Below are 16649 nucleotides of genomic sequence, written 5' to 3'. Positions count from 1 at the left end.
GAGGTTCCCAAACTGATCTGTGGGATGGTCGGTGCAGAGAGCAGTGTGGTCTTATAGTGGCACTCATTATAGTGGTTGAACAACTAGGAGGTATGCGGCTAAACTGAATTAAAGGAAGCTAAATATGCATGTCTGGTATTCCTTTTCCACATATGTCATTGCTGTAATTACTACAGGGATGCTATGCATCTGTAAATGGAAGAGGAGGTTTCTGCAAGAAAATCCCTGTATTTACAATGTCCACACTAAAAAAAAACTGGAGAGTTCCTGGCCTATTTAATACTTAGCCTCTCTGCTCACAATGCTAACGAGGTGTTTATAGTGTTCTGGGATGTGGACCCATACCCTGAGTCCTCTTTCCCCCCACTCCCCTCCATGTGCACAATGTCACCTCATTTCATATCAGTTACCAGAAAGGTGTCGTAACTTTTGGTTACAAATAAGATGAGACAGGGTCATATTGGACAGGTAAATGGCTCTAAAACCCAGCCCCAGTTCCTTGAATCATTTGGTCCCCTGCTTGACCCCCTGAACCTGAAATGTTGCCTTCTTTAAAAATTGGATGTTGGCAAATGTCTGGATTCTATTCATGTGCTCTGTCTCTGAGTGTTGGCTACAGGGATCAGATCTTACTATCTGAAATTTTACTTATAGGAGCAGCCATGTTTTTGTTCTTTATGGTGCTTGGTGGGAACTTTTTGTTGACATGTTCAAATTAGCAAATGTTTTCATTTCTAAGGCAGGAAAGAATTTCTCATTTCCTTTGAGTTAAGTGTCATGTGACTTGAAAGTAAAGAATGTTCCTGTGCACGGAAGTGCTAATTATGCCCAATTATACCCTGACTGACCTTCCTTGGCATTAAACAACCTAGCAAAACTAGCTTTGTTCTGGCAACCTGGAGATTCCTTCCCTCTTGTGTGTGTGTCTGATTCAGTAGTTCTCCTTTGTCGTGATAGCCAAGTGGTCAAGAATGCATAAATGGATCCTTAGGACAGAATTCCACTCTCTCTTTCTCTCTCTGTGTGTATTCACCTCTGGATAATTAAAGGGACATAGTCAAGAGAGAAATATTTTAAGAGTCCTTATGTGCTATTATTAACACCTTATTAAAACTAAAACAATTTCAGAAATGTAATTGGCTTTTTTATTAATGATATTGAACCTAGGCTGGTCAGTTTCATTTCCTGATGCATGGCTGACAGGATGATTTTGTTTGAAGCAAAGCAATGGAATATTTAAATTCTTAATGCACTCTTTTAATTGAATTGCTCTTAAACTAAAAGTAATGGAGATATTTTGTTCATTATAGGTTTCATAATTTTCCCAATGGCCACCCATTTTCAACCTGTCCCCCCAAAAAACAAAACCAAACCACATATGCTCCAGATCTTTTTCGGGGGGAGGGGAGAAGAATGAGTAGCCGTGCCTACTGCAGTGTGATATCCAACAATGACTGCCACAACAGATTTTTCAAGATACTCTTGACTGAGTTCATTCAGTCTTCCTTGACTACAGAGATGGTGGCTGGAGGGAGAGGGGTTGTGAGGAAAAGGGAGTGAAGTGTAAAGGATCCATAGAGAGATCCTGGCGAACACAGAGTACCTGCATGAAAGCAGGGTTGGGGATGAATATTTTTTTGCAATAGCCATTGTGGAGAGCAATTTAACCTGAAAGAATTACAACTGTTTCAAAAGGTTTTATAGTCTTCTGTAGTCTGAAGCTCTAGGAAGATTCAAAAATAAGTGTAACTCCACAAGTTAAGAGGATCTGATAATGAGGTTACATATGAATCTAATATGCTGCCTTTTCTGGCGGGTTCTTTAGGATCAAAGGAAAATGTGAACAGAGTCATTGGGCCAGACCCTTGGTCAATCTAGTCAATTACCTTTTCTCTGCCAATGGTGATGCTGGTGGTTAATGATCTAAAAGACTGGTGCATGCTCGCTCGCTCTCTCTGTCTCTCTGACTTATCATCCACTTGTGTTCACTCTGAACCAGAGCTGTTGTTCACTCTGAACCCAACTGTCCTGAAGGTGAAGCTTGCAGAAGGTGGGAGCAGGGCATTTTCAGTAGTGGTTCACATTTCTGGAGTTTATTCCTCCAAGAATGTATCTTACATAGACGCATCTAGAACACTTTGCAAGACATGTTTTTATTCAGATTTTTTCCTGCCTGTGATCTCTGGAATCCTGGGTGCTAAAGGTATGTCTATATTTCAATAATGCACCCATGACTAGCCTGGGTTAGTTGACTTGGGCTTACGGGACTCGGGCTCTGGGGTTGTAAAATTGCAGTGTAGACATTTGGGCTTGGGCTGAAGCCTGGGTTCTCAGACCCTACACTGCAAGCTCAAGTCAGCTGACCCCAGCCAGCTGCGGGTGTTTTATTTTATTGTAGACATACCCTTAGCTAGGCAACTGGCTGTATTTTTTCCTGTTCTCAGTGCTTAAAGTTAGGGGCCTGCAGGAGCTTGTTGTGTATTTGTTCTTGTTATTTGGAATTGAGAACAGTTCCCAGTTTAAAACATTGAAAGTGGGGCCAGTGCAATAGCCATTGGCACCCTATAAATGCATGTAAATAGCACTGCGGCTGAGGAATGCATCAAATCCTCTATAATGTGCCTTATTGTGCAGTGTTGTTGTGGAGAATATACCTGCCTGACCCCAGCTGATGATTGGCTTCAACCTGGAAGCAGCAGGACCATGAACTCTTAGAATTTTATGTATTTATTTTACTATAATTTTCAGAAAAATATTTCTTTCACTACATGAAGAACAAGCCCTTGTGCTGATGCTCGCTAGTGTCACTGCAGAGCCTCTTCTCAGTGTCTAACCCATTTTGAAAAGGGTAAATATATGGTATGTCATAGTACGACTAGTAGATGATAGTTTTACCAAGCTCTGCACTGCCTTCTTCCCTAGGCTGGGACTTGGGCCATGAGCTACAGAGTCTACCACAGTCTTAGGTAATCGTTTATCTTGCTTACGCTTAAGGTGAGCCCTGCCTACTTGACCTAGATAAAACCTTAAAACAATATCTAGCTGTTCATCTCCACAAAGCAGGGCTTGGACACACAAGGCCCCATTGTAAGGCCTCCTAGAACCTTTGAATAGAAAACTACAACTCCCAGCAGCCTCTGCTCCGCGGTTGAGGCGGCCCTGCCCGCACACGCCCCCTTCAGCTGACTGGTTGACGCAACAGACCAATCCGGAGGCTCCTCCTAACCTTGCCAGCCAATGGGGAGGCTGTTGCTAACACGCCGCTGTTATTTTTAGCACAGTCTCTGCTCGTGCACCTTGCAGGTTGCTCGTAGTGTGTCAATGCCTGCGCCTGAACTGGTGATGATGAAGTCAATGCGCAAGCGCGTTGGGGAAAAAATAGTCCCTGAGCTGGGCGTTGCAATCAGAGGCTGAGAGGAGGGAAATGCGTCCCAGGGGACAGTTAAAGTCACATCCCTGGCTCGCGGGGCCGGGCGGGGGGAGCTGCTGCCATAGCGTGAGGTGTAACGCTGCGCCAATGAGGCTGCTGGCTGCAGGCCTTTGCCTCAGTGCGAACAGCGCTGTGAAACGAAGCGAGGGGAAGTGGCGGCGCGTTGCAGACCCACCCTCCCTCGCTCCCGATCCGAACACGCGCTGGCGCGGGCTACGCGCCGCGGCGAACGCCAGTCAACTCGGGCACGCTGCGGGGGTCTCCCCCGGGGGGGGGGCGATGATGATCACACTGGGTCTGGGCGAGGGGGGTGTGCGCACACACATGCAAACGCGCGTGGGGCGGTGCTGCTCGTGCAGCCTGCATTGGTCTCGCCTCGATGTGTCACCCACCGCTCCTACGCCCCCTCATGAGCGTGGGGGCGCCCTCCGCTCGCCCCGCCTGCCTGCCCAAACAGCCGGTGCGCACCCACGCGTGTCCCACTCCTCAGCGAGCCGCTCAGCAGCCCCGGGACGCGTGGGGAGATCGGCTGCGGCAGGCTCAGGAGGCGACTGGATAATGGGGTTTCTATGGAGCAGCGTGGGGGAAAGCATTGTAACGCATCTATCTTCTCTCCGCTGCTGGGAGAGCTTAGCTTTTCTTTTCTTTTCTGCACAGCAGCAGCCTGTGGAACGATCAGGCTGGGGGATTTCTGTCAACCACCTTTGAAAGGAGGGTTGTTTTTTACCCTTTTCATTGAACAGAGTTGATGCTGAGAGTGTATCCTGGGTTTTACTCGTTTCTTTCGGAGTGGGAATGCGTTTGTTCAAAGAGCCTTTCTTCTGGTTTGAGGTCATTTTTGAAGCGGGTCCTCGCTCTCCATCAAAGAGATGGATGTCTACGATGATTAGCCGCCCTTTAAAACACACACAAACCCCATTAACGCCATTCGCTGTAGCTGCTGTTGGGAGACGTCAGATCAATGATGCATGTGGGATAAAAGAAAAATCTTATCGGTTTTTCCCTCCCTTTTGATGCTCTTGCTCTGTCCCAAGTCCTGAAGCGATAAGAAGCTTGGGGAAATCTCAGGTCAATCCAGCCTGGCTATCTGATCCCTTCCAAATCCCTCCGTGCCCCTTTCTCCTCTCTGTTAAACCAGTGCATACGCCACAGCGTGACAAACCACTACACAAGCTGCAAAAACAGCCAGCGCAGCTGCCCCTGGTTTGCAGCTCTGTCCTATCGCATAGCTGCCTAGCCAGAAGTGATCCACCATGAACAGACCACGACAGGGAAAGCGGGGGGGGAGCTCCAACCTTTAGGGAAGTCACAACCTGGAGCAGGGGAGAGAAAAGGTCACACACACACACACACACAGATTACAGCCCCGGGGCGATCCGCGCAGCGACTCCCTCCCGGAGAAGGCGCGCGGCGGCTAAGGGCCGGGGATGAGCATGGACAAAAGGGTTAATTTCCAGCGAGGGTTTGGGGAAGTAGTTCCGGCTCTCTCTTCTCCCCCACCCCCTTGTCCTTTGCAGGACGCGTCACGCTGGGTGTGGAAGAGGAGATCCTTGCGCAGGGTTGCTAAGGGTGAAACTTTTCATTTACTTTGCTCACTTTGGGCCAGGGCGAGGGAGGCTCCGGATCCCAGCCGAGGGAGAGGAGGGGGGGGAAAAAAAAACTAGCCAGGGGGCGCCCCAAACAACCCCTCCCACCCAGGCCATAGCAGGGGGGGGAGTCACCCACCCACCCCAACCGCACCCCGTAAAAAAGAGAGAGGGCAAAAGAAACCTCCCGAGAAACCCTCCAGCAACACCCACCCCTGGCAGGAGAAAGGAGCCGCCCGCCCGCCTGCGTTGCAGCCGAGGACGAAGTAAGTGGGGCTGGGGCGCTCCCTGACGATCGGGGGGGTGGGGGGGCACAGAGCGGCCCTTCCTCCCCCCCCTACACCTGCTGTTTGACACCCCCCCCCCCGGACTAGGACCCGTCTCTTCCCCCAGCCCCGCTGCCTGACTGCGGCTGGCTCGCCTGCCCCTCGCTGCGCTCAGCCTCCATCGGAGCCGCGAGCGGCGGCTCCCCGAGGAGAAACCCCCCCTGCCTCAGTTTCCACCCTGCCCCTTCCCACTCTGCAGCATGCGGGGCGGCTGGGGGAAAATCTGGCCTTGGCTTGCGAGGGGGGGGCTCCCCATTCGTAGGACATCGGCTTTGGTGGCCTCCCCCCCGTCCCCGTCGTTTTCATCCTTTAAAGCGTTTCTGGTGCTGGTGGCTTCTTGGGGGAGGTGGGATCTTTATTTGCAATGGGGTGGGGGGGGGTGACCGTCCTTTGGCTTGTGACGCCGAGTTCACCATTTTGTTCTGGCTTTTGTTATTCTTCTGACGAGGGGATTTAAAAATGAAAGGTCCAGAGACAGCCCCTAAAGAAAAACGAGCCTGCGGTTTGGGGCTGGGGACAGGGCACCTATTTGATAGCTGAAAAAGAACTGGGGGGGGGGGGCGGAGGCTGGGTCCGCTCCCCCTTTGTGGAAGCAGCTGCCCTTGGCCAAAAGGGAGCAATGAGGGGGCTGGATGGGGGGAGGGGGCTGCTCCCTGGCGGGGCTCGCTTCCTTCAGCACTGCTGACCACAGGCAGTGTGGTCTGGCCAAGCGACGCTGCTGTTTGACGCTCTGTCGCCCCCCTCCCCGGCCTGGGACGGGGTCCTGAAGGCCAACGGAGGGTGGCCTAGCGCAGGAACGGCCCTTCCACCGCGGACCGGGAAGATTGGGGGGGGGGGGAGAGATAAGACAGAGAAATAAAATCCCAGTGCCCTTAGCGGGTTGAATCATTTCTTTTCCCTTTGAGGAGAATCTGTGGGGGAGGATCCCCTATTGTTGGGGCTGGGGATATGGGGTCCGATCTGTTCCCTCTTCGCCCAACTCTAAGAGGGACTAAGGATGTTTATGCTGCGGGGGGGAGTCCCCAACAAAGGACCAGGCCGAAAGATCTGTACGCTCAGGGCGATGGGGGCTAGTGTCTAGTCTGGAAGGCTGTAACAAAGCCAGGTCTCTGGCCTGGGCCCCCTTCTCCCCAGGAGAACAAGAGGGGTCATTTGCTATATCCTCGGCAGAAGTAAAGGTCAGGCGAGGCCCAAGCACCCTTCCCCCAGGGAGGGTTATTAGGGTTTCCCTTCTTCCACGCACCCCCTTCCCGAATACATTTTGAAGCAGAGAAATGTCCTTGCTTCGGGGGGAATCACCCCGTGTGTCTCTCCTCCTCCCTGCCACCCAGTTGCAGGCCTCTTCCTGGGGCCTTGTTTGGGATCTATTGATTTGGTGGCTGATCTCTTCCCCCCAACAGCGAGGCAGCTGTGGGTAGTGACCGGATTGCAGGTGTGAAAAATCAGGACACTCTTTTTGCGGGTTAGGGGGGAGGAGAGTGTATAGTTGCCTGTACAAGACAAAACCCCTGATATTAGGACCTCTGGTCACCCTTACTGTGGGACAGGGATACATAAGTAAAGGGTGTTAGGAGACAATGTGGGAAGAAGGGAGTAAGCTGGGTGGCTTTTTTTTGGGTGGGGGTGGGGGTACAGGTGTGGCCTTAAGTCTTTAAAGGCAATTGTCATAATACCATCAAAGAGCTCTCCAGTACCCCACTTCGGAGTCTCACTCCTAGCCCCCAACCAAGGGGATGTTTGCTAATACCTGTGGGGGGCTTCCGGGTGTGTATGGGAAGGTGAAGGGTAAATAGCCCTCCCCCCACCCGAAAGGCAAGAGCTCGCTTAGACCCCTAAAAATACCCAGCAATTCCCGATGACACGGTACATGGGGTGTGTTTCTTGCATTGGGCAATTGGCTGGGAGGGTTGAGAGCACTAAGAGCGCATGTGCCATGGAAAATTTTCTACACTGCTCCTCTGAGCAGGCGCGGGTTCTTTGGCCAGGGTTGGCGAAAGGCATTTTGGGAAATGTAGTTCAGGGACAAAGTAGGTCACTCGCCTCGGCTCAGATGAGGGACTGGAGAAGTGGAGGGTGAAGGACTGCAACTCCCAGGATCCTGTGTGTTAGATATAGTAAGGTGGGGGAGGCGGACTCCGAGGATTTGTAGAAATTTCCTTGGCTGGATTATTGGAAATGCATCATCCTCTATAAGCCTTGGCTGCTGTGCCTAAAGGGGGGTGGGGGGAGCTGGACTCCCAGCTGAGAGAGGAATGTATGTGTATTTTGCATACGATGCGGCTTGGGAGGGGCGTGTCCTCTGTTCAACACCCACTATCACCACACACACACAGGACAGTGGTTTTGATAGTGTTTATAAGGGGAAGAGGAGATAGCAAAAATCTACTATCTTGATGTCTAGAATGTGTGTCCATAGGGCCCATTCCTCCCCATGCACACAGTCTGCAGGGGTGGCTGAGTGTTTAAAAATATTTCTCTCTCTCTCTCTCTATTTTGGAGGTTATGTTATGTGCCTTAAAATAGTTTAAAGATAGAAAATAATTGGGTTGCCTCTCACAGTCTGTGGGTGGCGGTGAGTGAGGATGGTTAGAGACAAGGCTGTTGTTTTGGTAGGGTGTGGCCTGCAAAGTAACATAGAAGGTTATATACTATCATCCTGGCCTTGATTTTTTTATTTTTTTTTTTTAAGCCCTTTGAAATGTCACTGTGTGCACTTAATGAGGGGGCAGAATCACAGACCTGTTTTCAGAGGGATAATTGCTCTTTATGGGTTTTAAAAAATAGATCGTGTTTCAGATTGAAACTTGTCTTACAAGGTCACTTCCTAATGTCTTCATAACCGGGAGGAATGGGGATGTTTAAAGTGTGCACTCTCGTCTAATGTGTACAGTCATTTTGCCCATTTTCTTTAAAATCTGTGCTCTGTTAAAACAGAAAGAGAGAGAGGGTTGATCTCCAGAGCTCCTGCATTTCTGCAACATAACCTATGTGATGAAACATTCATCCTCTTTTCTTTTCTTTTTTTTTTCTTGCCCTCCTCCCCCAGTCTTCCTTCCACAATAAAATATTTGTCCAGCAAATATATGCAGATGGGGGAAATATATACATTTTCCTGTGACTGACCTTATTTGCAAAACATGCTATGACACTTTCTACCTTGGTCATCAGCTTCAAGACCTTTGCTTCTCCCCCACCCCTCCCAAAAGCTCCCTAGGTGTGTAAAAGAAAATATATTTTTTCACTGCAGATGTGCAGATTCAGCTGCAACTATTTTATAGTTTAAAACTAGTAATCAGCTCCGCCATACGGGTTCTTGTATTGGCAATCCTGGGATTAAGGGATCCTAATGGAATACATTTTATTGTGTTAACAATGTGGGGAATAAATGGTGACTGTTGCTCATTTGGAACCCTCTCTTACATTTGAAGGCAGCTGCCAAGGCCTGTTGTATGTAGCTGTCTTGGTGCCTGCTGTTGTTTGGTTAATTGCTTTTTTTAAATTGAAGCCACAGACGCCACACTCCGAGTATTCTCCATTTTAAAAAAAAGAAAAAGTACTCCATTTTTATAACTCCTCTCTGCAAGCTTGATACTGAAATTGGTCGCTGCATTTTACTCCTCCTCCTTGCCTCCCACGGAAGTACTGTGCTGATTTGTTGGTGAAGATGCAGGACTGCTGAGAAGCACTGAGGCTTTGTGCTGTTTTGGGGATGATAATAAATCAAGTCCCTAGAGTGTTTGGATTTTTTTTCCCTCCCCCCTTACCTTCTTCTAAAACATCTGGTGCTGGTCACTGTCAGAGAAGTAATACTAGACTAAATGGACCACTGATTGATCCCATCTGTCAGTTCCAGTTTGCCTGCGGTTGCTAGGGACCGCTAAGGCTGTTGGCAATTTCTGTTAAAGATCACTATATCGATTCTCTTTTCAAGAAAACTCTTTATTACCTCCTGTCCTTGTTCTGTTAAAGGGACCTTGAGTACAGCTTTTCAGGTTGCTTGTATTTTTATACTGTCATTGTCTCTCTTTTTTGGAACTCTCTTGAATACAACAGTTGTTGAAATTTGAAAACCAAGATTTTCTTATCACCCCACTTAACTTTTGGTCTCTAATGCACTGATCTGGATCAGAATTGTGACCCAGAGGTGTCATCCTACTAACATCCAATCTTGCTAGGATTCCAGTGAACCAGGCTAGATGCTTTTTTTTTTTTTTTTTTTTAGGTCATAGTAACAGACGTTGGTTTTATGCAGTCTACTTGGCATAACATGGGCTGATTAGGCCTCTGTGATCATTTCAGCATGTATTCCGCAGGCCCACTGATTCTCCTTTCCTCTGAAAATCATTTAAAGCCTCCAACCCAAGCTACTGAGTCCCACCTACACTCCACCCTGAGAATGACCTGTCCTAGTTGGCCTTTCAGAAAGCTGCTTTGTTCAGTTCTTCTTGGCATGTTTCTGTTTTATTTTAACTTAGTTCCCAGTGACTTGACAGAACTTCTCATGGTCCAGTAACTCCTGAAATCCAAGCTCCAAAGGCTGGAGGTGCCTTTTCGACTCTCAGCAGTCACTCACTGCCTCTACTCACTTACTTCCACGAGAGGCTAAACCTGAAGGGGTTTATTTCTAGAACTTTGTAGTTTCTTCTGCTAGCTGATTTTGAGGTATTTACAGCTCCAGCTGCCTGTTGTTGTACTCCTGGATATAAACCTCCCTGAACACAAGTTACCAATATAATATCTTTTTAATTTAGAATTTGTACTGTCATTTTTGTCATAACTCCGTCTTCATTTAAAAACAAATTGTGCATGTCACCATTAATGCTGCATATTTACTCCCTGCCATCCACTCAACCAAGACAGGTAAACTAGCCCTAATCAGTTTCCCTTTCTGCTTCTCTTGATCTAGACCAGAGTAGTCTAGGTTTCTAGTTCTGCAGGGGAATGCTGGCTTACTTAACTCTGGGCTCCACACCAAAAAAAAGAGAGAAATCCATTTGGCCTGCAACCTAAATGCTTGGGCTGAAGGCTTGAGAGCGCCCCTTAAGCCTATTTTGCCAACGTGGATGAATGTGGTGTGTGCATGTTTGTTTGAGCAGAGCCCAGGGTAGTGGAGAGCTGACTTGCCTCTGACTAAGCTATCAATTAAAAACTGGATGTGCCGCTTCCCTGCTGAATGGAGCAGGAGTTGATAGTGGTATGCTTCTTTTTTAAAAAGTCTGTAAGATTCTCTGTCCTTTCCCTCCCATCTCTTTTCTTTGAGGAAATGACCCACCTAGAGAGTGTGTTGGTACCTGGAAAAAGACTCTGTTCATTAATCTGTCTACGTTGGAGAGTTAGTGTTGTGGTTTCACACTCTGCTTTCGTGGGTTTTCATGCTTTCAGTAATGACCTCATCAGGGAGGGAAGGAGGATTAGTTCTGTTTTGGCAAGTGAGTTAAGTTGTGTGGGCCTACAGTACTCCCCATACACCCTTATTCTGCTGGAATAATAACAGGGCAGGGAACTATGCACGACAGGTGTCCAGCAATGTATGTAGTGTGCACACCCCACACTATTTATTGATCTGGATTAAACTGAGACATGAAGCTTTTTAGCTTGATTTAGCTAGACAAATCCTCTGTCGGGGCAGGTGAGTATCTGAATGTCAGATGAACTGTCCACTTCGAGGAGATAGTAAAACTGGGCAGGCAGTTAGTGCCTCACTATCATCATACGCTCACCTCCACTCTCTCATCCTTGAGCCAGCAGGACCAGAGAGTGCAAATCTCCAAAAACCACCAGCAGCCACTGCCTTCCAACTGAGTGTTGTTGCTGTTCCTCAGCAGAGAGGCTGGTGTTGCCATACAGAGTTAAGGAGTTGATCTCAACTCAGGATGTGGAAAGACTCTTGTGATTCTGCCTTGATGTAATTTTTTTAAATCAGAGGCACATGAGGTGAAAGGAAATACATAAGAGTTGAAGCAAAAAGAGATGTATTAAAATACATATTAACCACTGTACCAAAAAAACCTGTTTGTCTGGTTAGTTTGGTATCCTGTCTCCATTGGTGATCAGTGTTGGATAACTTGAGAAAACGGCATCGTGTACACACAGTTCAACGTAGTACTCATTCCATTTAGTAGGGCAGAATTTCTTCCTGACCTCCTCTAGCAATCCATTTATGTCATGTAGCATAAGGATTGATCACATTTATGTAGCTTTTATTCTAGGAAGTGTCATTGCAAATGCTATTTGTAGAAATGTCTAATCCTTTTTAAATATACTAAGCTGCTTGCCTCAACAATATTAAAGTTGCCACGTTCTCTTCATCCATCTGTTTTTCTTCTTTCTTTTCTAGGATTGCTTGGAGCCAAATCTTGTGTATGTTGTTTGTCTCTTTCAATACACTGCCCTGACTTGCTTGCTGTGAAGGGAGTATGCATCTGGAGATCAAAGTTGCTCTGAACTTCATCATCTCGTACCTGTATAACAAGCTTCCCCGGAGGCGGGCAGACCTGTTTGGTGAAGAGCTAGAACGCCTGCTGAAGAAGAAGTATGAGGGCCACTGGTACCCAGAAAAGCCTCTGAAGGGTTCTGGCTATCGCTGCGTCCACATTGGGGAAACGGTGGATCCGGTGGTGGAACTGGCAGCCAAGCGGAGTGGGCTGGCCGTAGAGGATGTGCGGGCCAATGTGCCTGAAGAACTGAGCGTCTGGATCGATCCTTCTGAGGTCTCCTACCAGATTGGTGAGAAAGGGTCCGTCAAGGTCCTGTATCTGGATGACAGTGAGGGCTGCAGTGCAGCTGAGCTGGACAAGGAGATCAAGAGCAGCTTCAACCCTGATGCCCAAGTGTTTGTCCCCATTGGTAGCCAGGACAACTCCCTGTCCAACTCACCATCGCCATCCTTTGGCCAGTCACCCAGCCCCACCTTCATCCCCCGCTCTGCCCAGCCCATCACCTTTACCACTGCCACGTTTGCCGCCACAAAGTTTGGTTCTACCAAGATGAAGAAGGGTGGGGGTGGGGGAGCAGGAGCTCAACAGCAGCAGCAAAGAATGGCCAGGTCACCCACCAACAACCTGCTGAAGCACAAGGGCCTCTCCCTCTCTATGCATTCTCTGAACTTCGTCGGGGGCGGGGGGAGTCAAGCTCCTCAGTCGCAGCTCTCCCCCAATGCCAAGGAGTTTGTTTACAATGGCGGATCGTCCGGAGCCAGCGGCCTCTTCTTTGAGGGTGTCACCAACGAGAATCAGGGCGGCAGCATCCCGCCGGCCTCCCAGTTCAGCACTAGCACCAGCGGCGGCAGCGGCTTTGATGTGGCTCAGGTCTTCAGCGGCAGCAGCAACAGCCTCTTTCTGGAGAAGTCTCCCTTTGTGGAAGGACTCAGCTACAACCTGAATGCCATGCAGTATCCCAGCCAGTCGTTCCAGCCTGTCGTCCTGGCCAACTGACCAGGAGGAAGGAGAGTATTTGGGGAAAACAAGAATTTAAAAAAAAAAAAAGAGAGAGAGAGAAGAAAAATGAAAAATAGAAATATACAAAAATTTGAAATCTTATAAATATAGCTTCTTGGAAAGAGAGACAACCCCGGAGTCGTTGTGCTGTGCCGGGCAGCGCTCCTGAAGCACTGAATTGTTTTTTAACTCAATCCCCGTGCTTTTTCCTACCCACTTTTTTACTCCTGTAATGGGTTTGTTTGGTCCAGAAATGGTGGAAACATAGGTCACTTTATCTTCCTGTCTCCCAACTTCCTCCTCAGAGCTGGGCTTTAGTACCTTGTTCTTTGGTGTAGAGATGGCCTGTTCTGGGCATTCCTATATCCCTGGGTGCTAGGCTGCCTTGCTGAGAGGGCCGGGGGTATTCGTTTGGTTTTCAGTGCCAGTCTAGAGGTGCACAATTTCACTGCATGCTTCCCAGAGAAGGCTGTGGGGGGCTTGCTTCTTTCCATGATTAGTCAGTTCCTCTCCTCCCCCGGGAAACAGACTGGGTGAGTGTACCGAGTTCCCCTTACTCTGCCTGCTTTAGACTGCTATGACCTTGTCATCCAAAACCCTTCAAAACTGCCACAGTTGATGCCAGCCTCTGTTTTGGAATAAGATTCCCCCAGCCTCCTTTCCCTTGCCAGGCGGTTAAGTTGGAGCACTTCTATGAAACGGCTGCTTCCTGCAGTCTTCTCTCTCTGCACTTTCATCCAGAGGTGAATGCTGGAGAAGAACAGCACTGTGTTATACCAGTGAGTCCATTTATGATTCCTACCCCCAGCCTCCTGCACAATGGATCTTGTCTGAGCTGGTCTCTTCAAGTTGGTCGGAGCCAGTGTCCGTTCGATAGGGTTGCTGTTCTACACAAGCACTACAGTAGGTGCACCCACTGCTGTTTAAAGGGAGGAAGTATTGGTCCTTATGTATTGCACTTCTCTTTCAGGGGACATGGTTAGATATGCTGCCTCTCACATTCTTACATGCTTTTCTTCCCCTCCAATGTAAGCGGCATCCACTGATGTTCCTTTGGAGCAGTCTCCAAATGTTTTGAGTTCTCTTACTCTCAGCTACCTTTGGCTCAGTGTGGGGGGAAGAGTTTCCTTCTTTTGAAGAGGCAGCGCAGCTTTCTGGGGAGAGCAGGGGGTTGCATCGCCCAGGCTGCTTTCCTGATTGATAGCTTGAGGGACGTCACTTCCTGTTTTCTTTTATTAAAAAAATATAATAAAGTGTGACCAAACCCCTTTTGCTTTCCTTCTGGAAGGGTAGGAGGGGGCAGGTGACTTAGTACAGAGGGGAATGCCCAGGTAGGTTTGTACTCGGCCCCTGGTGTTAACTGATCGATCCAGCCAGAGACACACAGTCTAGAGGGGGCGCGCTGCAGAATAGGACTAATACTTTGAAATGACTGATGGTGTGGGGAGAAGAAATTGATATTCCAGGACCTAGATGAATAGTTGTCCCCTCCTCATTATTGGGAGTAACAAAGAGCTAGGAATCCTAAAGCTGCTCCCTAGTTTCTCCCTTCTCTCCCCCTGCCCCAAGTAGAAAACGCTGGAGTAAGGGAGGGAGTAGGACAGTAGCGGCCTTTGATAGACTGCTTCTGCATCTTGCCATTCCATAGCCTGCCTCCATGGTGTGTGGGGATCCCTCTTCCTCCCAGATGGGACAACCTAGAACCCCAAGGGCTACCTGGGATTGGGGACTCTAGGTGGGAAGACTGCTTCCTGGGGTGTCAGCCTTGGGCTAGGAAGCAAGTGAAGAGACATCTAGCTTTGGGGCATTCTTTTTTCTTTTTTTTTTTTAAACAATCATTTCCATCTTTGCTGTCTCCCATGTTTATTTTTAACTAAACCTGTCTCTGGAGCTTCTTCTGAGACTTACCTTGAGCATTTCTGTAATTAAGGGATAAGATCCAGTTTATTTTTCCAAGACTTCACTATCTATTGGTAGAAGGAGGCTTTGAACTCCCATTTCTCCCCACCCCCAAAAAACCAAGTTGATGACACTCCAACCCTCATGTCTTTGTGTGTATGTTGTGAATGAACCTTATTTGGGTTAAGGGGATTTCCCTGCCACAACTGACACCACCCTGGTCTCAGTAGAGGGCTTTTTTCTAAATCCCCCTCACTATTGCATTAATGGGAAGATCGCTCTTCTGATTGGCTTGAATCTCAACACACCATTTCCCAAAACAGGCTGCTTGCCCCTTATTGACTGTGACCCAACTGCTGGGTGGGGGGAGACGAGGGCATCCACTACTAAGCAGTCTATCCTAGCATGATGTGTGAAACCTGCAGGGTTGAAGATGGAAAAACTAGAATGAGACTCTGGGGATCTGTTTAGCTGATCCTTTTTCCCACCAACTTTACCACTGCCATCCAGTTCCCCCCCTTTGAGTGTCCTGTAGACTGCCAGACTACTGCACTGGACTGAATAACTCTCCACACCTCAGGGGACCGGCTGGCTTCCCAGCCCAGTTTCCTTTGTTGTTTCCACCCCTCTCATCCTTCTGCAAAATGCTGCCATGAGTCACTGCCTGGGTGGGATTGTGCACCCTCTAATGGCGTAGGAAGGGAGGGGAGAGATGGAACATCACCAGCCACCTGCTATGTGTGTGAAGCTTTGACGCTGCTTTAACCTGCTTACACGTATTGTAACTGCTTTAAAAATAGTGTCGCAAAGATGAGGAGGGAAAGGGGAGGGGACCAACCTCTTTGTATCTTAAAGGAAAAAAAGTGTGCTTCAGAAGCGTTTCTCCAGCACTGGTGACAATTAAACTAATGGCCTTTTTTGGTCTGGTCTTGGATTTAGGCGTTCAGCTTCGATTTTATTTTTTAAAACCTGCACTAATTAACCTGGTTTCTTAGGAAAAGAGAGCAAGAGAGATTTTTTTTTTTAACTTTTATTTTTTATGGGTTTGTGTTTTTTTGTTGATGTCCGTTTGTATTGAATAATTTGCTACATTTGTAAAATGTAAGAGGTATATATAATATATGTATATTTCTAACGTAAAAAATGTAATTTTTTCTTTGAGATTTTTTCTTAAGAGGAGAGAAAAAATATTTTTTCAGGAAAAAAAACTTTAAAAAAAAAAAAGCAGTGAAAATTCCTTTCTCCATCCCCCAGCTTCCTCTTTCTCCCTCCCTAACCCCTTGTGAAGAGAGAATCAACAACTGTATGATCTTGGAGACAGAGAGAGAAAATGTGTGAACACAAAGAGGACAGAATTATGTATGTTTCTTAATGTAAAAGGTTCCTATGTTTGTTCTGTTTGTTTTATGAGAAGGGGTCTACTGAGAGGGGGATCAGGGGGTTGCTGTTTTTTTCTTTAGCGAAGGAGGAATACAATCAGAGTTTTGTATTCAGAATGTTGTGCAATATTTTGGAACGGGACATTGGCGTGTCTAGAGATTTAGTTAAAAACAAAACAAAAGTTGATCAAATCTGTACAGTTTCTATTGTTCCAGATTTTTTTAAGTTTGTATTAAAAGCATGATATATAATAGCCTCTTGTCCTGTGTTGTATTGTGCCCTCAGCGGGAGTGGGGGGATGCATGGAAGGAGTCCCTGCTTTCTGGCCTGATGTTAGACAGCAAAATTGTTACTGTGCTAACACCCTCCTAGAAAGACCATTGGTCCATCTCAGCCAGTCTTCCACCTGATGCTATGTTGAATACAAGCTCTGGCCCATCTAGTCTGGTATCCATCTCCACATAAACCCAGTGGCCCATATTCTGGTATCCCTTCTCAACCAGTGGAGTGGTGGTAAAGCTCCCTGTTGTGCAATACAGCAGCAGAGGCTGCCTTCCTGAAGTCTCTCTGTGCCATAGCAGCTGTCAAGGGG

At 47.8% G+C, this 16649-nt stretch overlaps 1 protein-coding gene across 2 annotated transcripts; it reads left to right on the top strand.

Moving 5' to 3' along the window:
• Positions 1 to 4764: 4764 nt before the first annotated feature.
• On the top strand, positions 4765 to 16310 carry TOB2 (transducer of ERBB2, 2). 2 transcript variants are annotated; one of them, XM_037882557.2, is made up of 2 exons: positions 4765 to 5282; positions 11680 to 16310. In XM_037882557.2, the coding sequence occupies exon 2, from the start codon at positions 11759 to 11761 to the stop codon at positions 12773 to 12775; it is 1017 nt and encodes a 338-aa protein (XP_037738485.1). In that variant the 5' UTR covers positions 4765 to 5282; positions 11680 to 11758; the 3' UTR covers positions 12776 to 16310. The 2 variants fall into 2 exon arrangements, with proteins under 2 accessions (XP_037738485.1, XP_043400067.1); XM_043544132.1 differs by having other exon boundaries at positions 4902 to 4999.
• The last annotated feature ends 339 nt before the right edge of the window (positions 16311 to 16649 follow it).

The sequence above is a fragment of the Chelonia mydas genome, chromosome 1 (assembly GCF_015237465.2).
Source record: "Chelonia mydas isolate rCheMyd1 chromosome 1, rCheMyd1.pri.v2, whole genome shotgun sequence".
Classification (NCBI taxonomy): domain Eukaryota; kingdom Metazoa; phylum Chordata; order Testudines; family Cheloniidae; genus Chelonia; species Chelonia mydas.
This window is presented reverse-complemented; position numbering and strand designations above follow the sequence as displayed.